The sequence below is a fragment of the Phaethon lepturus genome, unplaced genomic scaffold (genome assembly GCF_000687285.1).
Source record: "Phaethon lepturus isolate BGI_N335 unplaced genomic scaffold, ASM68728v1 scaffold10794, whole genome shotgun sequence".
NCBI classification, from domain to species: domain Eukaryota; kingdom Metazoa; phylum Chordata; class Aves; order Phaethontiformes; family Phaethontidae; genus Phaethon; species Phaethon lepturus.
The window spans coordinates 54,282-79,839 of NW_010535499.1; the positions used below are offsets into that span (position 1 = coordinate 54,282).

At 45.7% G+C, this 25,558-nt stretch overlaps 1 protein-coding gene across 1 annotated transcript; it reads right to left on the bottom strand.

The window, feature by feature from the left end:
- Positions 1-550: 550 nt before the first annotated feature.
- Positions 551-25,125, bottom strand: OIT3 (oncoprotein induced transcript 3). The gene is made up of 9 exons (XM_010285841.1): positions 24,988-25,125; positions 20,933-21,307; positions 20,336-20,446; positions 16,353-16,475; positions 12,762-12,884; positions 7,802-7,962; positions 6,738-7,153; positions 2,257-2,356; positions 551-736 (listed from the first exon to the last, which is right to left on the bottom strand). Exons 1-9 carry the CDS (start codon positions 25,049-25,051, stop codon positions 551-553), a joined length of 1,659 nt encoding a protein of 552 aa, XP_010284143.1. The 5' UTR covers positions 25,052-25,125.
- Between the last annotated feature and the right edge of the window lie 433 nt (positions 25,126-25,558).

The window sequence follows — 25,558 nt, forward strand, 5'->3', positions numbered from 1 at the left end:
TAAATGTGCCTGTGATAGATCTGAGTTTCAGCTGCCTGTAGTGACAACCAAGGAACCTACACATTACAAGATATGTATTTTTATACATGTTTTTATTAACGGTCATCCAAAAATCTCAGCACATCCAAAAGCCTCAGCATCATTCAGAGAACTGCACAGAAAACACATTCAGCTACAATACTATTTGTAATGTCTGATGAAAGAAGGGCTTGAATAACATTTGTTCAGTCAAGGACGAACAGTCCTGTGGAGCCTGCAGGTGAATGCAGGGAAAGACAATGTTGGGCAACGCTTCAGGCCTGCAAAGCAACTGAGGGGTCGTTGGGAAGAAACACCAGGTGAAACCAAACCATTTTGCAGTCCGGGTTGCACTCAGAGGGCTGCCCCATGTGCCAAACATACTTCACAAATAATCATCACGCGGTTAGGGAAACAAGTCCTGAGGTTCAAGGGCTTTACCAAATACCTCTTGTTTCTCAAACAACCATGAAAGAAGACGTTGATAAGGAAGGTCAGTCTCAGGCAGAGATACTCTTCCAGTGGGTGGGTGTTAGTCATCAAAGTCGATTCTGATGGGGCCACCTGTCAGAATCTGGTTTGCCACATGAACAGATTCCTCCTCCTCCTCTTCCTCCGTCTCAGCTGACCTGCGCAGCCGTCTCCGGCAGCCCTGGGCGCAGCGAGAGCTCTCATCCAGCGCCCCGCACACGAGGATGCGGCAATGCAAGAAGACCTCCTGGAGGGTGGTGAGACAGCAGGCCAAGTCAGTGCGCAGTGCTGGGAATCAGACTGGCGGTGCTGCCAGCTCTCACAGAGCACAAGCAACACCATTCCTACGATACAGCCATTTCCGTCCCTGCACCAACAAGGTCCATATCCACCATCACACCATCCACAGCCAAACTGGCTGCTCCATCTGTTTTCTTATGCGCCCAGGAGAATGCACGTTTTCCAGAGCGTCTGGCTGAGGTATCAGAGCATGGCATCTGCCTGTTAGCCAAGGGCTAGACAGGGAATATGAAGGCATGAAATGATCCTCCAGAGGAAGAGATGAAAATGCCAGAAATAAGCTTGTAAGACCTCACATGAACTGGTAGGAGCTGCATAGGTAGGAAGCAGGCGAAGAACACGTGAAGCCTCACAAGGAGATGAGCTGATAGAAACATGCAAGAGAATTTGACATGAGCTGAGAAAACATGAAGCTGGGAGACTGAGGGGCAAAGGAGGGAAACACAGGTTGATGAGGGGCTAAGACCGGTAGCTGAGGGGAGTAGGAGAATGCAAAGGGCAGGGAGGCAGCTGCCTTTTCTTTCTGCACAGTAAAGGCAGATAGTGACGGGATTGCTGCTCCCTGCCCTCTACATGACAAGGAAAGTAAGCAAGATCCCTGCAAGCAGCAATTAAGGAACCAAATATTTCTGAATGGTTGGTCAATGGTGAGGTTTGAAGCAAAATCCATTGCACAGGCTGGGAAGATGCAGGTTGGAGGCAGCAGTAGCAATCAGACAGCCAAGCGAAATTTGTTTCTGAATTTTGAAAGATCTCATCCATTTTAACCCTACTGAGGCTCTCCAGGAGCTAGAGCAGCAGCTTTATGCCTTCTGGAGCAAGCAGCAATGGCTGAGCATAACAATAGTGACTGAAAGACCCGATTTCTTCTGTCACAGAAAAGGAAAGCTATTTGCTTTAGGAAAATGGCATTATCCTTCAACTTGTCCTCTCACTACAAAGCTTCTGCCCGAGTGCCACCAGCCTGGATGGCCTAATTTCGCATTGAATTAAACAGTATGGTGGCTTTCTATCTGGAAACCTGGCATCTGTACCCACAAGAGATAGAGAAGAATATAAGGTTGAAGAGATCCAAAACTATAGACTGTCCCATTCTAAAGATAAGGCACTGCGTAACATGCCTAACTCCCCGAGTTTCTGTTTGGTGACCGGGAACACTTCTTTCGCCCAGCATGCAAGGGGCCACTAAGACTACCCTGGAAACAGCAATGATTTTAACCTGCTATGGCCTTGATGTTCCACAACTGCCCTTCAAATTTCATTTAGTTTTACTTGTTTTTATCCCTCTCTCCTAAAGTACCTGTGTCAGGCACCGGAACAACACAACTGCTGGAACAGGTATAGCAGCATCTGCCTTGGGCCAGCCATTCCTCCCTTTCGCGCTCTAATACAGCCAACTCTGTGCCGAGACTCTTCAAGTCGGATCAGGGCTGATGCATTTATCCAAGAGGTGGGTTTTGAGCTTACCTTGTTGTCTTTGCCCACAAACTTGAACACAGGAACCTGGAAATGCTTGGCAAGATGGTCCTTTGACGTGTACTGTTTCACCGAATCATCCGAAACGCAGCTGCGGAAAGCAGAGGGATAGGCTTTAATGGGTTTCCCAGAAATGGAAAGAAAAAAAAAACATCCCGACCTATTTAACCAGAGAAAGGAAAGGAGGGCTTGGCTCTCTCAAGCTAAGCTACCATCCATGTTACTTCCTCTTTGGCCACAGGAGAAAATTTGGGAATGATGGGGAAAAACAACAGCTATGATAATAGCATCTCCAGACAAAGAAGAGCTCAGCAGCAGAGAGCTGGCAGGACGTGGTCCAGTCCCCTCGGCAGAGGGACTGCCAGAGAGCTGCAGGCAAGTTTGTCCTCATTTTACCTTCCTGTGCAACAGTCTGCAGTGTTCAACGGAACTGTTACACAGTAGAGAACATATTCTGTACTTTCTGTATACACATATATATGCACATAAATCATGCTGAAAATGAAGAAGCTGTTACCCACTTCACTAAAATATCACAGATGATGAAAAACACAAAAATCAAAATCTACTTTGTTTTATGTTATTTACAATTTTCTTCCTGCTGGACTTGGTCAGACAGTTCAAATTCACCAGAGCTAAAATTCGTAATTTCAGTTTCTCCATCTATCCACTATCTAGTCATGCGAGAGGTCACAGAACCGCAAGAAAATCAACTACTTCTATAAAAAGTTACATTTCAAGTGCAGTCTATTTAGAAACTATTACAGCCTATTTAGAGTTTGACAGAAACAGCACGACAAAACGTTATGGTGACTTGATAATTACTGCTGCCTATTGCAAAGCATTAGGCATTTCGAGAGGCCCCGATGCTGCTGTTACATTGCATTATAACGCAGATTGTCCTTTCTAGTAAGTTAATTCCAGAAATGTGGACTTTGCAAGATATTAAAAAAAAAAGTGGTGGTAGAAGAGACAAGAGGTAATGGTGTGACGGCTCAAAGTCCTACTCTTGCAGCAACATTTAGCTTCCATCTTTATACCAGAAACATGCAAGTCATTGTCAGAAATGCTCACGTTTGACACGTTCAATTACCAAAGAGCAGCAACCCCCCATCTATACGTAGCTCTGCTTTCACTAGAACGTGTTATTTGGAAATCTCTACACGTTTTGGCTGACTCTGCTCCGTGGGCGGCAGCCTACTGCAATTCCTCCCAGAATTGTCCTTCTGCTACGTACAGTAGAGCAGTGTATGCTCATAGGAGAACTCAGCACTGGTCTGATCCTAGCATTATCTTCACCACTCTGTATCTTTGTAGGTTTTCTCAGCCAGGGGAGGTTATGGTCTGAAGGGATATCCTGTCTGCAGCGCTTGGCTAGTTAACTTGCCTAGGAGGCAAACATAAAAATCATCCAAGGGGAACTAATAAATTAACACCTACAAAAATTGACATAGATTCCTCCCCGTTGAGGCCAAACACTGGATGTTATTAAGTTGTTTAGGACAAAATTGCTTTTAAAAGTAGCATTCCTGAAGGCATCCGATTGTAAAGAATGACAGTTAAAGACTTTCCGTAAGTCTTGACTGGCCAAGCTTTGGGGCCATAAAGTCTACTCATAGGCATGTACTCATTTGTGAGCATATAAACTGCTGGCTCAAACTGACTGCTAAATTCCAGGTTCTCCAAAGGCTCTCCACACTAGTGGCCCGAAACCTACTGGTTTGGAGCAAGGGAGACAGAAAATGGGAGAGCAACAAGGAGGAACCAGGGATACGTGGAGCCTCTACCATGCCCCAAAGTACGTTGTACGGAGGGTCCTGACAAATGCATTGTGGCATGACAAGAGCAGCTCAGAAAACTCCCGAGTCACAGGATCAAGCCCTTTTGCATTGTGCGTAGGGCCATAGTATGTCCCATGCTCCTAGGAAACCCCCAGACCCTGCATCCCACCTTGGCAACATGAGAAGGGACAGGGAGCACAGGTGTGGAAGGAAAATGAGCGACCCTGGACAGGATATGAGGAAAATAACCCTTTCCTGCGCTGGATGTGGGAGAGCATCAGGGGAGCAGAGAGTGGCTGTACTATGGGAGCTGTGCTCTGACCTTCTTATTGAGTGGTTGCAAGGTAGAAAGGAGGGCTTGGAGAATAAAATAACCACCTCAGCCCACAAATGAGGGGTAGCCCAAGGTGTAACAAGATGAGCCTTGCAATGGAACTACCTTAACCACATCATGCTCAGATAAATCACAGCTCCTGACCACATCAGGTTACAACAGATTGCCCTCAGTGACATGACCTTGCTCCAGATGTCCCAGAGCACAGCAGTATTTAGTGCAATCGGTCATTGCCTTTTATTTATTTTTGTTTTGACAAAGAAGAATAAGATCAGAAGCAGGAGAGCTGCTTTGGGGCTGGCTGGCTGGGTTAGGAGCAGTACAGGGTTACAGAGACAGAGACAACAGGGAGGGATCTGGGAAAATCCTGATTTCCAGTATGGTCATCAGCATAGGGAGAGGGTTGAGGAGTCCCACAGAAAAAGGATCCTACCTCTTGCCAACTGGAGATGGCAGGGAATTAAAAGGGAAGAAAGCAGGAGAGGGAATTTTCCCATCCTCAGTCTAAGGTATATCCCCTCAAATTTAAATAGTGCTTCCCTCTGGCAGCTGCAGTTGCAAGTCTGATCCTACATAATCAAACTGACTTAAAAATCCCATCTTGATTGCCTTGGGCTTTTGGGGCTGGGTTGATGGAAGGAAACTGGGTTATTACAGAACTGTTTGGAGCAGGGACAAATCAGCAGTGTATTCAGCTAATTTTACTTTTTAATTGCTGTGAGCGCACAGAGAGACAAAGAACTCCAGTTAGCTCAGTAGCACATATTAGCCTTTGGTCTAAGCAAGCGGTTCAGTTTAAACACAGCACGGCGTACGCGGGCTGGCGTGTCTGGGGATACTGGGGCCTGCAGATGGCTGGAGGTCGGAGCAGGCTGGATGAGCCTCCAGCCAGCCAGCTCCAGCCCACTTTTCCCATCGGTGAAGTTTTAATGCCCTCTGCAGGATAACAGTACCAAAGGGGCTGCTGGTGCCGTAAATCCTCAAACTAGTGCTGTGGTGATTTCAAGAGATGACATTTTCTGCCTTCTCTCTTCTCTATGTGGCTCAGGTTTTGGCAACTGTTTTGAATCCCATCATTTTCACTCATAGCGGGGAAACGAGTGAATGTTTGGAGCCTTGACTCTGTGAAGAGTCCACAGGAACAGCCAAGCCAGGGAGTCAATAAATCAATCCTTCCATTACAAATCTGCTTATAAATCCCATAAGCGTCAGGCACAGAAGAACTGCAGCCTAGGATGGAGGGAAAGCTAGCTAATGCCAAAACCTTTGTCAGAAGGACAGGAAAGTATTTCTGTGTACTGTACTCTGCAGGACCCTTTCGCTACAAGACAATCACATAGAACTTGTCATCACCAGCTCTAACAGTGTATGATTTAGCATGGCAGCTGAGGAAATAATTGTTCTCCTCATTACATGGCTTGGCAGACAGAACATAGGACTTGTATGAACACAGGCCCTTGACTGCTGGGCTACGATACTTGGGTATGTCTTAGATATTACTTTGGCTAGACTTTCCTCCCTAGAGGACCGCAGACTTGTTCACAACTGTGACATTTCCACAGCATTGTCTGGTTAAGCTGCCAGGCACTGCTGGATACAAACACTCCACAGCACCATTGCACCGTGGCGCTGCCATGTTAGCACCCAAACAAGTGTCCGAAAACAGGGGTCATCTTAGGAGCCACAGCAGAGCTCCCCAAACCTCTGACACAAAACCTGAAATAGTGAACCCACAGATACACCCCAAATTTTTTACTAGCATACCCTGGAAAGATCACTAAACCCAAACACCTCAGAAAATTACAGCCAAACTGAGGGACCTTAAGCTTACTGTACTGACAGGCATCAGAGGGAGCGCAAAGCAAGGCGAGCTCCTGGAGCTTCAAACAGGACCAGCCATGGAGACTCCTGGCTCATACTATAATAAGACCATTATAGGAAAATTAAGAAACTTGCTCCAGTTGCTGTGGCAGCTGGGTGGCAGTGGCACACAGCCATTGAGGGGTTCTGCCAATCGGTTTGGCACTCCGCAGGCTGGCAGAGAGAGGACATCAGGAAGGATATCTTTTCTACAGGAGCCAACTCAATTATCCACAAGGCTAGTTACAGGGAAATACGTCCTATAAAGGCTGCATTTGGAGTAACTTCTTTCACTGCCTCCCACTGTTTCTCCCAGTCACTTTTGACGGGACAGGTGGTTTCAGCTTGATGGCCTGGCTGCTGGTGATTGCTAGGAACACAGGAGATGGGCTGCTGCGGAGAAGCGGTAGCGTTTCCTGCATCACGCAGGCAATGTAACTTAGCCCCACTGCCAATTCCCATCTAATAGCCAGCAAAAGAGGGAACAGTGAACTCACCCATCTTGAATCAGGTAGTACTTCAGGATCTCATCGATTTTTGAGGTGGGAGTGGCAAAGCAGCTCTCTACCAGTGTCTCTAGTCCATTGACATGTACCAAAGGTTCAATCCCAAAGTACAGAGAGTCCCGAAGCTTGAGGGTGGGGAGAGCACCCCTGTAGGGTTCATCGAAGTCTTTGTCTTTGAAGATCTCAAGAGTGAAGGGAAAGATGCCCTGGTTGCGGCTCATGATTTCCAAGGGAGAGTTCTTGAGGTTGGGCACATAACCTTCAGAGATAGTGTACCGGCGTGGGAACTCGCAGGTCACCGGGATCAGCAGCTTGCTGGTACGGACAATGATGTCCCCATTGCTTCCTGGAGTTTGCTTTGGCAAGCCTGTCACCAGATTGGTGGCAATGATTTTATCATTTATGACCTGCAGCAAAGAAAGGAGTTTAAGGGAAAGGGAAGATCACTGAGAAAGACCTCCCCTAGTTCAGACTAGCAGCTGAGTTTACCGTGCTTAGGAAACTCAGACATAAACTAGCCACTGAAAGTACAGTTTGTGAATTTATATGCTGCAACCAGAATGTTGTTCATCCTTACCTGCAACCTAAGGGCCTCTATCAGTTTGCTGTCAACTTCGGTGCACTGTACTCTTGGCATGAAGCACAGGAATTTGCTTCCAATGCTACCCATCTGCTAAGATAAGCTCTCTTGGTTCCTGACCAGTTTTGTCAGTATAACCTTTGAAACATTACCAGGGGACCAGATTCTGTCTTAACGGGAGAGTGAGGCGTGACACCACTTGCACTTTCTGCACCAGAATGATGGTGAAACTGCCTCTGTGAAGCGCTGAGTGAGCAGAAAGCAGTGCCCCTGCTGACAGATGCACACTACTGGAGAGGAGATGGAACAAGCTCTCCTACTTTGGCAAGCTACCCCAAGTCTAATCTCTGGCCAGCTGCATGGCAACACAGGAAACCACTCTGATGGTACAGCTAAATCAACTTTATTCCCCAAGTAAGCCATAGCCAAGTCCCCAGATCTGAGTGATCCCAAGAGACAGGACAGCAATACCTACATCTACAACAGTGCCGCAGGACTTCAAAGAGAAGTGAATGTTGACGTGAGTGCCATTGGATACTCCTTTGCAGGAAGTGTTGATGAGGGAAAGGTCCAGGCCTCCAACCAGGTCCTTTGGGATGCTCACCTCAATAGAGCTGGACTTGCACAGCACTGGAACTACAAGAAAAGTCCCCAGAATAACAGTCCGCACTACAAAACTATCAGGGAGTATCAGGGAGCTAAGGAAGGACGATACCAATTACTATTGGGGGTGAAGGACAATCATATGCTACATTTGTGATACTATCCAACCACAGTAATCTAGTACCCATCTTACATTCCCATCTACACAACACAAACCTCCTGAGCTACCACTGCCCCAAATTCTCCTGGCACAGTGACGTCACAAAAGACAATGAAGATGACCACTATACTTGCAGCAGAAACTTAGCTATGCAGTATTTCCAGCTATACTTAATACTCGGTACAGGTTTGATTAATATCTCTTGCGCTGCTATGTCCCTGGGAAGAGCCTTTCTCAGCTATGGATATCAAATTCACAGCATCCCAGGCAAAGCCATTTCTTAAGACTCTTTATCAGGTTTTACATCAAGCCCAAAACATGTCAAAACAAGGGAGGGTAATTCCATTTAGATGCTGAGCTAAAATGGAAGCACCTCAGAATGCCATAATAATTTTTTTAAAAGCAATAATCCCAACTCTGGCAAACAAACCCAAGTACCTCACTCATTCCACCTCCTTCCAACCTTTGAATTTTAATACAGATCTCCATGTGAACTTTTTAAAATTAAAATTCTATTACAGAAGAAGTGAGAAAAAATGTAGAGAATGGACAAAATGAAAAAGGAAAGAAGAGGGAATAATCCTCAATAAAAAAGTAATTGCTATACACACATCCCTTGGGTGTATACGTATCTATTCAGTTAGATAGAGGACAAGCATATTGGTGCATATATTCTGGTCTCTTCTCAGCCAGAAAAACAAACCTCCTCCAGAACTTACATTTATCAGATTTTAAAAACACATGACAAAACATTTTGCAAATACACTAGGTTCCCCAAGTTTTTTCCTAAAATTAATTACAGTCCCAATCCTTGACATTCATATGATCTGCCTACCCTTAATTTCAATCAAGTTAATTATACAATCCAGGATTCTGGATCTTGGATACAAGGCACACTGCTAAAACATGCCTTTTACCCACCTTAAAAAAATTCTCATGTCCCAGATAAGGTATTTGTAACAGCTACTGTGTACCTGCAGGGAGTATTTTTTATTAAAACTTGATCTTTTCAAGGTGAATGTATGCGGTGTGCCCAAAGCAATGTGCTCTCATAATGACATTGCTGGGTTAGAACAGAAAATGAAAGAACTAAGAATTACCTTAACTTTTCCTCCATCCGCAGTAGAAGGCAAGCAGGAATAACCGAGCATGTCAAATAGCAAAGCTCACAAAGAGACAGAGGGACTTGGAGAACACTGTGCAATGCCAAGATTAATATCCTTTAACTGATTGTGTCAATTTGGATTTAAAGCTTCACTGTTCCAGTGACTCCTTAATGAATAAGAAAATGTAATGCTTTTATAAAGGTGTAATTCAAGGCAAGAGAGTTTGGATCCCAGCTGCAATTCTCCCAAGTTCAGGACCAATTTGGTTCAGGCTATCTCCATTTCTAAATATCTTAGATTGGTACAAAGGGGAAGAAACAGAAGATACCCATTTAACCTCTGCTCTGGCATTGCAGGAGTTGTCCGTGTGCACTCCACCACCTGGGCACAGAAACAAGTGAATGAAACCTGTAAGCAGATCCACTTTTGATTCAAGTCAACTCACCACTGTTTGAGGAAAACACTTTGGGAAACTCCTTATAGTAACCATCTCAGAGTAACCAGTAACGTAATTCAAAGCACTCTAGACTTTTGTACACTGAAGAGTAATCGATACAGAGAACAGTGTTTCAGATCTACCAATTTCACAGTGGTGCTGCAAGCAGAGAGACCGTGTGCATCAGCGTGATTCAGCTCTGAGCAGGCCCGATTCCCTCGAGACAAACTGCCAGCAACAGCATTGTAGGGGGAGCTGAAAGGGAGCTGACAAGGTAGCTGTGACTATACGCAGATGTGTCATTCCAGGGCAAGTGATGATGTCCCGACTGCCAGGACTGAGATGCCCAGCAGAAATGAGTTATCCCGGGTGCCGAGGGATCCTCTTTTTTTCACAACTTCTTGCATCCGTTCAGAAAGCTGCACTCTCCTGACTTGCTGTCAGCATCCATCTCTTGCATACTTGCCCTGGGCTCACCCAGCCTGCGAGGCTCCCGAGAGCCTCACTTAGTCTTTGCCAGTCAAACATTTCAGTTCTTCACCCTCACGCACCACAGAGCACCTGTAAACGCTTGGGAAGCCTCCTCATTACCACTTTAAACTCTGCTTTGCACCAATGCCTCCAAGTACGCTGACCCTGGTAGGAAGCTTCTGTGACAAGTCCAACGTCCATTTTACTGTCTGCTATTGTTAGCACCATGTTCCTTGTCCAGCCTGTGGCTCCTTCCTTGGCCTTTCGAAGTACAGCTGCTTGGAGCAGGGGTCATCTTTTCACGCAGACGGCTTAGTAGAACAGGCTTTCTGGTGCTGGGGAACCCTGAATCACTGCTAAAAATAAACAAACTACACCATCGTACCCTCTCCTTAGCTGCACATAAGGTTTGGGCATGGGAGAAGAGAGAAAAGCATTTAACCACCACACTTCAGAAGGAGGTGGGGTACTAGGATGGTCTGCAAAATTCCAAGTATTTTGCTGGCTGGTACCTTTGTGGGAAAATTATAGCCAAGGCTGTGATTTCTGTGGATAACTATTAATGTTTGTTCTGAATGTAGAGACAGTGCAGGGATGGGTTGATAGGCTGCAGATCCAATTGCTTCAGGCAACTGTGCCTGCCCTGCACTGTTAATTGTACCACTATAATCCTCATTAGATGCCATAAAAAAAATTGCATGGTAACAGTTCCAGATATATTCTCTCATATCTGCAGACCACTGCGTGGGGACATAAATTCCTGAAATGCAAAAGAACAAGCAATCTCGCTTTATGAGATGCTGTATCCCGAGCCCCAGCTTGGCACCCTGCCGTGCTGCTGCTCTCATTAGCAGCCTCAGAAGAAGCAGAAACACTGGCTGGGAAACACATGGCCTTCTCACCCTGCTGGGGTTGCCTCAGGGAGCCAGGATTGAAGAACATTGCTCTTTTCTGGCCTGTATCCATCAATCAGACCTTCAATCAGTAAGTATAATCACAGCTCTTGGAAATCCTCATCTCTTCCTCCCCACCTGGCTCTGCTGGAGCAGTAAGCACTACTGAATCCCACGTGTGCAGTGCTCACCCCTGAAAACAGTGCCCTGCAATTCTAAAAAGCTTAAGCAGCAGAAATTTCATCAAGTAGAGCCGTTCCAACTTCCTCTCTAAGGCATATCTGCCCTGTTGGCCACCATGAAGTCTGGATCTGCTCCCCTAACTGATGGCTGGGCACTTTCTAACACATAGACTACAGGAGATTCTGAGCACACCAGGTAACACTAGCTCATTGGTATTATCTAAAGCCCAAGTGAATTAGCCCATGACAGGCTTCGGCTTCCTTTTATTGCATTTTAGATCCTGTCCTGGCTATGGCCCAAGTCCAGCCCATTAGCAAATTCCCATGGAAACATCTGAAAGCAACCACACAGGTTCTTCATGGGCCCACCAAGGCAAAACACAAGCAGAGCTATGAGATCTGTCTCTACCAGGCAGTAGCATGGTAGTCTTCTCCAGCTTTGTGCTGAACCTGACAAGTCTGAGAAGTGCTCAAGCAAGTCAGGTGAGGCCCACCAGAGAGCATGACCTCTGTCTGCCTTTCACATGCCCACACAGCTCTCCTCAACACACAGTTTTGACTGAATGTCCCTTCAGCAGTAGATCATGGTAGGCATCTTCTCTGTAACAAAAAGGCTGGACGATGCTGCACAGCACCTCAGGGGCTCAGCTAGTTGTGGGTTTATGAGACCCAGAAGGATCTTGGGTCCAAGTCCTGGATTGTAAAAAAAGTCACTGCACAAGGAGCTACAGACCCTGTGCTTAACTTTCAGTGCCCTCAGGAACTTCTCCCTGATCCTCTGCTCCCTGCTATAATGTTAAATTGAACCCTGGAAGCCTGGATGCATTTGCAAAGGAAATCTCGCTCAGCTCTTGCAACCCGAAACAGGGAACATGTTTATTCCATGTGCATGCTATAGATGAAAATGAGTCAGCAAGGAGGACTCCCTGCGTACAGGAATGGAGTAAAGTTTGGATAGAACGTCTTCCAAGGATAACGTTGTTGCCCTTGCCTCTATGCAGCAGAAGCAACAATCAATTTTCAGATGCTGTCTTGGGCATTTTTCCAAGGGAGAGCAGAAACTTCTAGCATCCGAACGAGTGCCCTACTTCAAGACATAGGAATGCTTACTGGAATAGCTACCAAGATACTTGGGCAAAAAAAGGCCTCTCTCTTTAACCCCATTCTTGGAAGGGACTGAACCACTTCAGCTGAAATTTTAAAAGCAGAGTTTGAAAGCCAGAAAATTTCACAGAAAATCCTCTTAAACTAATAGCATAAATTTGCCATAGACATACCCAGCTGATGCAGAACAATACAATGGGAGATGTTAAGCAATCTTAATTGTAAGTGAACACTGCCAAAGCTGCCTGTGATGCAAGATGGACCCAGCTGGGTCCTGTGTCTCTGTTCTCCTGCCTGGTAAAAAAAGCAATGTCTCCAGGCTCTCAGTTTTGGATGATCTGTCATTAATGACAAAGCTCCACTAACCAAACTGGAAAAGACAGACTAAGAGAACAGAACAAAAGCAAGAAAAAAAGTTCCTGCAGACATACTTTTGACTTCCAGGGGACAGAGGCTGCCAGGAAGATTTTGTTGACCTACCTTGGCAAGTATGGTTGTCCTCTGACAGGACAAGTCCTCTCGGACACTCACATTGGTAAGTGTCTTCCACTTCAATACAGGTATGGCTGCAGCCTCCATTGTTATTGTGACAGCCTTCAATTTCTGCAAAAGAAAGGAAAATTAGCACACCCTGCTCCTCAGGCAGCTGTGTGGCAGCTACACAGGCCCCAACATATGCTCCTTGCTAACTAACAATATGATCAACACAGAGCTTGAAGGCAACAGAATGGTGAGAGCTTGCTGCCAAGAAAATACAGTGGAAACCTATTTTTAATTGTACAATTTTCCATGTTTGTCATTTCACCATGAAGTTAACGAGGAACTCCGTGGAAAAAGCTTACCAAATTCAATCACATGCTATAACTGACATACATAAGGAGGCTGAATAGGCAAACTTCAGCATGGCCCTTTCTAGCTTCTGAGACATCCTCTTAAACTATGTTGTTTCTTACTTCAAGAAGGTGGAGGGAAAAATCCTCTTAAAACTTCTACCATGTGAAACCATACTCGCTCCCTTAGTCACCACCAGAATTAAAGCCCTGAGATTTGCAGGGGAGGTGTCTTGAGGAGGACAGACTCACAGGTAGCCAGCTCCTACTCCCATCAGGGAACCCCAGAGAGAAGATGATGCGCTCTTTGCCTGTGGGTTTCCCAGCTGTGATGGAGGTGGGCGTACCGGATTCCTGCATGCCGTTTGTAGGCTGAGGGTGAAACTCTGCCTGTAGGAGTTTGTGTAGCAGGAGTTTTGCTAGTTTGTGTGTTTTAGACTTAAGAGTTTGGCTACCCTGAGGTATATTATCACAGGGACAGAATGACACAAGTTCATGGTGTAAGGTCCCTTCCCCTCCTAATTTCCCCCCATTCTAAAGTGCAGGGGAGAGAGGGCAGCACAGCTCATTATGGGATTTGTCATGTCTTTTCTTACACCTTTTCTATTCAGGTGAGGCAATTCTCTGAGGGTCCAAATTTTTGTGTAAAACATTTTCCTAGCCACTACAGCTGCAGAAAAGAATCTGAAAGGTCATCCAGATACATTCTGCAAATCTGAAGATCTAAGGCAAGTAAAGTAATTTCCAGTTGTTGGCTTGCTATTATAAAGAAAATAACAGAGTATCATGATTTTTTTCTTTAAGAATAATCTGCACTGCTCAATTTTTTTAACCCTTTGGGATGAATACTGCTAGATGTTCTCAGTAAAACAACAGTACATATAATTAAAAAAAAAATCATAAATACAAAATATTTCTTCATAAGCCTGCCATCAGAAATGACTGTGTGGTTTTCACTGAAATGTGAAGAAAAGAACGGAAATTCTGTACTCCATCCTACATGTTGCATGGAAAACAACAGCCTGAACACTCTACATGAGTCAAAGTAATAGGTAAAGCATTATATATGGGAAATTTTGAGGTACTCTTAACCCTACTCAGCCTCACCAGCTCATGTAATAAAGCTAAATCTCTTGCATTTCTTCTTTTTAGCAACAGCTGTGAGGTGGCTCACAAGTAAATCCCATACTCTAATGGCTCACAAAGCTGAGGGCACATCTTTAGAAATAAAACTCACTAACAAGATTGTAAAAATCCCCAGCAGCAGTGTTAAACTCATGAAAAGCACCATCCTTCTTACAGACAGGGAGATTAAATGATATATCAAAGGCCCTAAAATCCAACTTTGGAAACAGCAGAAGCAAACGAGTTTCCAAGCACAGACTATTCCAACCCTGTCAGAAGAGTGCAGTGCTCCAGAATAAAAACTGCCACATAGCACAGCTGATTTATGTGACACCCCACCAGCTAAGTGCTGGATGTGGAAGGGACAAAACATATGAACCACTTTTGGCCCCACACAACGTAACTTAAGGAGTGCTCTGCACAGCAGCTTTCCACAGGGAAGCATCATTGTCCGGAAGAATGATGTTTTATTAATAGAGCTCAGGGAGGAGATTTTCAATCAAGTGAGAGGACATGTGCTGTGATACCAAAACGGGGGAAAACGGGGACAAAAACTGAAGGTTGGAACCATCTGTCAGGGAACCGTAAAGAAGGGTGGAGTCCAGCCCAAAAACACAATGGCAATCCCTCCCTCTCCCTGCACCACGGATATCTGCCGCACAGCAGCTAACGTAAGGTTGCGTGCAGGCTGCAGATGTATTCAGTTCTAGCAATTGCATAGCTTGAAAGCGAGTCACATACATAGCTCTTATTCTTCTCTGAGGCCCCACAGTATCTGTGACTATCTGTGGGGGGCCAGGGTGCTCTTCACAGGTGACCACAGAAAACATCAGGCACAAGTCCATTTTTGCTGGGTTTTCATATTTCTGCTCCAAGATGTTTGCACATTACTAGTGACAACAGATCAAACAAACCTACAAGTTGGTCTTTAAGACCCTGCTTAAAGCTACCAGCCTAAACTCATCAAAGGTTTTCAGACTGCCTGTGCCACCACTGGGAAGTAACTGTAGCAGCTGCACATCAGAGAGCCCACAACTAACTACTTCAACAAGCAAACGGTCAAAACGTATCCCTGTGCTAGTTTTGGCTGGGTAGAGTTAATTTTCTTCACAGTAGCTGGTAGGGGGCTGTGTTTTAGATTTATGCTGAAAACAGTGTTGATAAGGCAGGGATGTTTATGTTATTGCTGAGCAGTGCTTACACACAGTCAAGGCCTTTTCTGCTCCTCACCCCACCCCACCAGCAAGGGGCAGGGGACACAGTTGGGACAGCTGACCCCGACTGACCGAAGGGACATCCCATCCCATATGGCGTCATGCTCAGCACATAAAGCTGGGGGAAGGAGGAGGAAGGGGGGATGTTCAGGGTGATGGCGTTTGTCTTCCCAAGCCACCGTTATGCACGATGGAGCCCGGCTTTCCCGGAGAACGCAGAACTCCTGCCTGCCGATGGGAAATGGTGAATTAATTCTTTGTTTTGCTTTGCTTGCATGTGCGGCTTTTGCTTTACCTATTAAACTGTCTTTATCTCAACCCACGAGTTTTCTCACCCATCCCACCAGGGAGGAGTGAGCGAGCGGCTCTGTGGAACTTAATTGCTAGCTGGGGTTAAACGACGACGAGGCCTAATCGCAAATCTAGCTTCTGTTTACAGACAGGCACCCCCTCTCCCCAATCTCTGTCCTGGGACACTAAGCAATCCTCAAGCTCCAGTCTAATGTCATGACAACATCCCATACTTAATACTAGCTGTCAAAAAACAGCAGTGCTAAACCTTCCCACGCACAGCTATCATACAAATCTCCAGAGCCAAATCCCAGCATCTCCAAGCAATAACCAGTTCTGTCTGGACAACCAATCTTCCAGATCCATTGCTGCCTCTCCCCCCATGGAGATAAATACAAACAAATTCTAACAAAAATGAAAAAGGCAGGGAGAACAAGGAGATTCCTCTCTGCTTGATTAGAAGGATATTTCAGTAACACCACCACTGGCAAGCACAGGAGTGATGAGTGACATTTAATCCCAGCGGCAAGGAGCCAAGTGAGAACTAACGCTGCAAGGGAATGGAACTGATTTATATCGTTTCCAGCAAACTGTGACAGTCAAAACCTCACCTTCACAGGTTTTCCCGTCACTTCCCAGCGTGCGCCCGATCCCACACTCACAGCGGTAGGAGTTCTTCAGGTTAACACAAAATTCGCTGCAGCCTCCATTGTTCTGCTCACATTCATTTTCATCTGAAAAAAACTGCTGTCAGAACATGCCCCCTGGGTAAACACACAGCCGGCAAAAAGGGGCTGCTACATGGGAGTGCTAGTCAGACTGCGGACTGGCTTTCTTAGCCTCATGACCTGTATCAGGGCAACAGGGATGAGTAATCCCACTAAATGCTAAAGACCACTTATCTACTGACAGTAGCAGAGTGTTTTGCCACGCTGTGTCTAACTCAGGAGCAAAGCAGACCTGGGGGAAAGACAGCATGCACACAGCAGCCATTCCAGAGCAAAGATGGACACAATCCCACTGGGAAACTCTCAAACTGGTTCCACACATTGAGGGAATTAATGTTTTCATTTATTTTCTCATCCTAAACCATTCCCCACTCTAGTCACAAAGACATTAAAAAGAAGTTAACATGACTTTACTACATGGCAAAACTAGGTGAACTCCAGAATCAATCAAAAATAAACGCTATCTAGTTTTGTATCACATCCACTACTGCTACATGTGGCCAATCATCCTACAGCAATTTTAAATGATTCAACCCTTACTTCAAAATAAAGACACAAGAATGAAAACAGCTGTAAGTATATAAACAAAGCTGAAATCAAACCAAAACATTTTAATGAACCCCATGAAGCTTCCCCAGGAAGAACCATGTCATGAGAAATTTCATTGTTTCGGCTTCTTGCCCCAGTTCTAGCTACTCCCTGTTCCAGAAAACAAGAACAGAAATGCCAGCTCACTATGGTGAGACCTAACCTGCGCGCTAGTGCCACGCAGGCCACCACAACCATTAGCTGCTCAGACACTCTGTACTACAGGTGAGACCAAGAGCTCAGTTCTGAGGACTCAGCTCCTCACTGCCCCGAGATGGCCCTCCCTGTTCTGCTCCTCTGCAGCCCGCCACAGAGCTGTGGCTTCTACCTTTCCAGCTCAGAAGAAAGAGGAATGCCTGAGCTGGCATCCCACACTTCCTGGAGCAGGCTCTGGATAAAACTTGCAGAATAACCTTGTAATAGGCCTGGACTGAGTTTTTATAACCTAAAGCAATTTACCCATGAAGAGTACCTGCGTCACATTTCTCTGCTGGCTGCATTCAGCTCTACATTAGAGCCCTCCAGGGTGCTGAGAGTCTTTATTGAGGAAAAAGCACAGCATCTGCTTTTGAATATCTTGGTAAAGCTCTGAAAACTCCTCCTACTTTTCTCTGTTTTAAAGGCTAAAGTTCCTCTCTAGCTGCCTTTTTTTTTTTTCTCCTTGTTTTGAAAGGCACTTTGATCTCCAAGATTCTCATTCTTCAACCTGATTTAATCTCTGTGTGCAAAAAGTGAATCAAATAGAGAGGAAAGGACAGTCATTGCTATTGCTGAGCTACAAAACTAATGATTTCTCTTAGGCAGGCCAGAATGGTGAGGTTATCAATCAAGGTTCACATGAGGTTTCACCAAAACAGCTTAGAGGTTACCATATACTAGATATCAGAAGCATAAAACCAAGAAAAAAGAAAACTAAGAGACAGGTCAGAGATGAGCTCTCTTAGGTATAAGTGGTCCTACACATACACAGCACCTGCAGCATGCAGCTGGTGGTGGTGTCTCCTTCCATAACCAACATGAATTGAATATTTTTAGCCAAAGAAATGGTTGGTACCCTGCTTTGGGAGGCAAGAAGCACATCCAGGAGACATGTGACAGGCTCCACACTTTCTCTTCTAACAACAAAACTAAAGCTGCTTAAAAACACAGGGTGAAGAGAGAAAGGGCTACTGGGAAAGGCATAGAGATGCTGTCAGAAGGTCCTAGAGCTTGGCTTGGTCAAGGGCTGTATCCAGCAATTCACCTCGATGGTCCTCCAAGCTCTATGACACACAGATCCACCCCCTGCTCTTCTGCACCAGTGACAACCAGCACTTCTGCGACACAGGCTGGTTTTCTTCAGACTGGGTCAGGAAAGCACTGAACTGACTTTAACCATGTCGTAGTCCAACACAGATCAAGGTATTCAAGAGATCAAAGGCAATGCACTGCGCTGGTGGATCCATGACAAAGTCAAAGACCTAAACTAACCCCTAAGTAAGTTTGCAAATGAAAATATAACTTCGGATCAGCAGTTCTGACACATATAATGTACTGAAAAGACAACAGCCTAGCACAGAGGGGTTCACAGACAAAGCTGCTTAGTGTTACTGCAGCATCTTCAGCTCCCTCTTAGGGTGAGCTGGGAAAGGAATAGGAAAGGCTAATACATATAGTATAGGAAAAGCATAGGAAAGGCTAATACACATTTGCTTGGTTTCTCTGGAAGACTGACACAGTTGCTCTCAGGTACATGATAGCGCAATTACTCAGCACAACAGAAAGTCATTAGAAAGATGAGTGAGCCATACAAGAAGAGAGGCTGCGGATAGGTAAACTACTGTGATTATTACAGTTGAAGCGCTGTGCCATCTGGTTATCATGAAGAGAAGCAGTGGTGCACAATTCCTGCCTGGCCTGACCGTGGGGGGATGAAGGCAGCTGCAGCATGTGCAGACAGGCTCAGGAGTCCTGCTGCGGGAAACCCTTTCCTCTGAGCCTGCCACATATTTATTGAGCACTGGTGCTTGTCAAGGGCACTTCTGTGCCTGAAAGCCTTGCAGAGAAGCAGCCAGTAGATGCTTTTAACTAGTTGAGAGAGCTAAGTCAGCCACTCAGCTGCAGAGATGTGCAGCAGCTTTAGCAAAACCGTTCTGTAGAATCGGTACAAGCAAGTGTAAATCTGCACCAGGGCCAGGCTGCTCTCTCCACGGATTGTAACGACTGTGGCCCCTACCCTGATGCCCACAGACACGAGGAGTGTGAAGAAACCACCCGCTCCTGCTTTGTCAGCTGTAGTCCTTATGGAAGAAACTCGTCTGCCACGCAGGCTGCTGGACCAACTCTGCTCCAACTTCTCCACCAAATCAAGCCTCAAAGACAAAGATGAGATCCCACTTCCCCCGAACGCTAGCACCCCTTCCTCCCTCCACACCACCTCTTTCTATCCATTGGGGTGGCTCTACAGCTCCTCAACAGCCACCCTTTCCCAGCCCCTTGCGTTACCCCACAGGCCATCTTCTTCCTACGACCTTGCAGCCCAGGTGCTCTCCTCCTGACACCACACACAACCACAGCCACCCTCACTGTGGGTTCACGTGGATTCCCTCACAAATCCCTGAAGCCCACATTCCCCCCTCTGCTCGCACTTACAACCCTCCCCATCCCTCTTGGTCACATTAGTCTCTGCCAGTGCTGTCACCAAGTGCCAGTCCCCTGAATACCACCTTGTCATGCTGCCTAGAACCACTGAGGATGTGCTGTGACCTCTAATCCTTTGGCTTTCCTCAAGCCCCAGGCCCTGAACCAGGCCCCACAAGGGCAGTAAGTATGGTGAAGCTGAGTACATAGACCTACATGAGCCAGCAAAACTTTTCTTCGGGGGAAGAAGCATTCAACAGAGTGGACGAGAAGAAATCTCTAATGACAGACTACACAGTTGTTCCTGAATACCAATAAGGCTGTACCATGCTCTTGCAAAGAGACTCTGCTACTGACAGCGAAGCTGCTGCCTTCAGCAGCTGGACCACGTAGAAAGCAAACCTCGCCTCCGTACGTGTGTAGCTCCAGGGGCACCAGAATGTATTCAGTCATGGGATGTCGTATCTCAGCCTGCGGGGAGAGGTCTGGAACTATTTACAGAATCAAAGACCTGTTCTAGGCAGCAAGTGGGAAAAACTCTTCTGAGAACACTTTAGCTTTTTTCATACTGCTTTGTAAGACAACGGATTGAGATGGGATCAATGAACCAAAGGGGAAAGAAAGCATCAGTAACTGACACAAGTTATTTCCACCCTTACCAAGACACGTCTGTCCATCAGGTCCTAGTGTTGTCCCCAGGGAACACGTGCAGTCACTGGTGTCCAGGCAGGAGCCCTGGCAATCCACCACATCACAGATGTCATAAAAATCTAGGGCACAAGAACATTGTCAGCACTAACCACTGAGCATGCACCGAAAATACTGTATCTGCACCATCAGCTTCATGCCCTTATGTCTAATCCATTAGCTGCAGACCTAGGCCACGTTAGGAAATCTGAACCACTGAATCTGATGAGAAACAACCTGTTTAATTATTCTAAGTCAGAGATGCAAATTTTGGCTTTGGTAGCATGCCAAGACAAACCACAGGGCCCACAGAGAGGATTAAGTCACCGTGGCCAGGTCAGCTGTGGAAAACTTCCGCTAGCTGAAGAAAGTCTAGAATTCACAGAGGTGAAGCAGTCTAATCCATCTTGTATAGACAGGCCACCATCTGCAGTACACCACCTAATGCACTTCTGGGCGAGAAAGCCAGAAAGCAGTCACCACCTCTCTCAGGTATATGGATGCTCACTACCTCTCCTGCATCACGGGGACAAAGGGGTTTCAGAAAAGCGATCTTGGCAGCTACTTACGCCCACAGTATGCGTGGAAACAAACGCTAGGCTTGGTTAAGTGATACACATAATACCCGCCCGGACACGCCTTGACGTCAATCGTGGTATTCCAAAGGCAGCAGTTCCCATTGAAGCTGGCACAGGCTTGGCGTGGGACAATGCCATCTGACTCTCGCGGGTGGCTACCGTTCAGCCAGATGGGAGCATGGGTGCCACAGTGGTTCTCCGGGATGCAGAAAGTAGGCATAGCATCGCCAGCCATGCCAGTGAAGCGATACCACTCCCCATCGATTTGACTGTCGCATGTCGGCTGGCCGTGGGAACCGTTTATCTGATGATCTGTGTTCCTCCAGGGCTCATTCAGGCTGATGTAGGCAGAGCAGGGGTCCAGGGCTGAGACACATAGCAAGAGACAAGAGAGAACATCTGGTAGATATCAAATCAAGTTGTTGACTGATAATTGCAAGGAACACAAAATAATCTCATTTTCTATTCTTAACCGAATCATTGTGATAGATAGAGATCCCAGAGGAGAAAAAGCAATACCAGCTAACTAATTGCCTTATGGAAAATTCTGACAGCTCAGCTTAAATATCTTAGAAGAAAAAGTAAATTAGAGCTCTTAGAACGTTATGCAATAGTCTGACTTGCTGTTTAGCTGCTGTAGAGTACAACAGAGGAAAAAAACTTGAGAGCCAGGGAATGATTTTGCCACAGGAAATACATCCTGGGAGCACTGGATTAAGCCTAGGACATCTACCCCTTGGTCAAGTGCTAACTGAGCACTTGCAAGCCCCTCCTGAAGTCACTGGTAACTCTCCCACACGCCTTGCAGAAGAGGACCAGACTCCAAACAGGTTATGTGGCCTCTCTAAAAATCCATCCATAGCAAGTATCAGCCCTCACAGTTGAGTTGCCATAACCACAAGCCAGATATCACCTTGCAAAGCATCAGCTGAAATGTGAATTGCAAGATATGCAACAGGAATGCTCCATTTAAGGTGTACAGAAAAAAACCATTCCATTTCAATTATTAGACCCCTATATAATTGGAAGTGATGTCTAAGCATAATTTATCAGCTCCTACTCACTTCAGGGTATCATTTTAAACAGCTAAATATACAAACTGCTATCCCAGGCCACAATAAAGTTGTTCTATAGCTCAGCAAGCTGTCTTTAACAAAGAGCGTATACTTAGAGAAGTGAGGTAGAAGAAAAAGACCCTGCTCCATTTATCTGGGGTTTTGTTCTCCACTGTCTCTCCTATAGTACATTTACGCCAAGGTGAGTTGAAAGAGCTGTAACCCAAATCCGTACACTCTGTACAATTCTGCAGCGGGACAAGAGAGGTGGCAGCCCCCTGTATTTAAAGATCCATTTAGATGTACCCTGGTTTCCTTCAGAGACTCTGTCCCGCAACTTGCCTCTCTGCCAAATGCTAACCACCTCTACGATTCCCATATCTGTTATGGTTTTGTGTGATGTTGCCACCTCCCTGCATCTGAAACAGCTTCCCCAAATCTTTTTATTAAAATCTAGCAAGCATGAAGGTCTGAATCAGGACCTTCTGGGGAGCAAAACGTTCAACTCTTCACACAGCCGTGATCCTTGCAAGCCCACAAACACTCCTGATCTCCATAGGAGATCAGATGTTTGTGAGTGAAGTGTGTGTTCCTGAGGGCAAGATATAAACACCTGGACCTCCTGGTATGTGCATGTCTGTTCATGCAGTGCTCAAGGAGTGTGTCCCTTTTCACAGGCCTTTCTGAACTTTCTGCAAACAATTAAAACATAAGAATACCATAGGAGGGGGAAAAAAAAGAAGAAATTAAGTACTCATTACATTTTCAGTCTTTTTGTAATTAACCCTGATTTGGCAGCTTCCTTACTAAAAGTCCAGAGGTTTCGTTTTCACTTACATTTAATACCTCGTTAAGGACCACTTACCTGTGACTAGCTATTCCCTGTTAGGTCAAATGAATGCTAATATTGTCTTGAGTAAGGAAAATTGATTACCATTTGCTAGAGTTAGGCTAATAAAACCAATCATTTTTTTCAGACTGAAATACTCTCTACTTTCCCCACAACATTTCTTTTTAATTTTGAAATTGCATTGTCTTGATTTACTTAAACAATAGGATGATGCAAGTTGAATAGGGGGAGACATTATATTGTTTCTATCAGAATGCTCTGGATGCAGGCAAACCATCTTGGTTCATTATTTTGATTTGCCTCACTGACTTTAACGTTAGAACTACAAGAGCTTCAGAGAAAGGACTTCAAGCCACCCTTATTTAGCTGCGTCTTCTTTAGATATCTGTCTCACTGACATGCTATCTTGTACATTCTCACAAATATAACCTTTCTCTTGACAAACACCCTTACGCCATCCTCAGCCATAGACACGTTTTGTTTGGCCTCAAATCTAGCATAAAAAGCAGGAGCAGCTGCTGTAGTCATACGAGTGCTGCAGAGCTGCAAGCTGGCACAGGGAGCGCAAGTCTGGGTTACGAAGGGAATCTCTAGCGCCATAATTCACGAGATGTGCAGCGGATGGACTCCCACCACAAGCAGCCCCTAGTTCTAAGCAGTAGAGGGGGAACTGCAGCAGGAGTCTCTGATGAGATTCACTAGGTAACCCCTCATGAGCTCTCAATCTCACTTGCCTCTTCTTAGCCACAGCCAGCAGCAGACCTGTTAAATCCCATGCTGCAAAAGCTTGCTTTACTTCTTGCGACAGGAAAACACCAGTTCTGCCTTTGCACACAGCTGAAAAGAGCTTCCTCTGGGCTTCCCTCAGTATAACTCACTTGGTTTCCACAAGATTATTTGGTATGACCCTAGGGTGCGTCACTGACGAAGATTAAAAGGGTTCTGTGTCCTTAAAAGCCGAATGAGGCCAAGCAAGGAATGCCCTGTCAGCTTCCCAGCTGGGCAGCACCAAAAACACACACACTCTCATTAGCTTTCACATAATACAATCAACTTTATGAAACATCCTTTGTAGACAGACTCTGAAAACACTCATCCAGGGAGATCACATTATCTTCTGAATATTTAGGAGACAATTTAAAGACAAAATTTACCGAGATGAACACGCAGTGGCTCAGAGGGACCTGGAAGGTAGTATGTCAGAGGAATGGGGGAGCACACCCTCACATTTTTAATTTCTCCGAGAGCTTCAAGCAGGAGCAAAGGGGAGGCAGACAGGCAGAAGCAGCAGACAGCGCTCTGTCAAACACTGCAGACCCCCACGGCCACCTTCGAACTGCCAGGGCTGCCCCAAGCCAACCTCCCTGCAGGCACCAAGCAGTCTTTGGCAACACAGACTACTGAAAATTAATTTGAGTTTTTAAGAAAAACTCCACAAAAATACAGGAAAAAACCAATCAACCTCTCATCTCTTCTGCCCAAACCACAAAAGCACGAGAGTTTCACACAAGACATATAACTACCGCCAGCTCCCTCTGTTTTTCATTTTTCTTGGCTCAATTTTTTTCCTCCCCAACACTTCTTGCATGGCCTGAGCAGTTCAGACTGACAAGCATTAGCTATGAAGTCAAGCTTCTCAATTTGTAATCTTGATGATATCATTACTTTTCCAGCTGACATGCTAGCATATATATTGGATGACAAATCAGGCTCTAGCAAGCATTCATAAGCCCACCATCCTGCAGAGAGATTAATCCTGTGTGTATTGTGTAACCAGAGGTCTCTGCTCTAAGCACGACTAAGCAACAAAACGAGCAGCACTGCATTATGGCACTAAGTTCAGTTAAGATTTGTCAAAGCAGCGGGTGAAAAAGTAGCATAATGCCTACTCATACAGTCTCCTCTCCGAAGGGAGAGGAAAAATCCCACAGTGCCTTGGCAGTAGTGATTGTCCCAATATGGGAGCCTTACCGCTCTGCGACAGAAAGATCTTTCCAATTAGAAAGAATCTCACAACACCTTCAAAGAAAAAAAGATATTGCTCACATGTTCCAGTCTTTCACCTAAGAATACCAAGGCTCAGCATGAACCTTAAAGATGGAAAACAGAAATAAGCTTGAAGGTAATGCCTTGTTACTCACCCATCAAAGACACCGGCTGCAACTGGATGATGAAGGAGACAGAGAAAAACAAGTACTGGAACATCCCACTCAGCCAAAGAACAGTTACCACTCAAGTAAGAGAGACTTGAAAGCCCTTACACACACTGCGGCTCTTGCAGCCTTCCTCTCAGTGGAGCTTCTGACCCCAAGCTTTCTGAAGAGCAAGTGTGATAGCTCTCCTGGAAGTTTGTCAGAGGAAGAGGCTGAAGGGATGTGGGGTACAGCTCCAGCCTTGACCTCCACAGAGCAGCAGTTCTGCCCCTTATTGACAACAGAGATGTACTTACTGATCAATCTTGTTTTTTTGGACTCAACCCACTATTGTTTTCTGACCTGACTGCCCCACAGTGACACCTCCACTATCTTATCTGGAGAAGAATTCTAACCAGGGGACACCCGGACATCCCGAAGGGATGGAAAAAAAGAACAGATGGGTGCTTGCTGTTATCTCTGCTCCTTCCACAAGTCATATGACTTTGTGGCTCCCCACAGGCAAAAAACAGCAGCCAGAGAGCCTTAACTGCAGGAAATAGTGGCCAAAGGAGGAGAA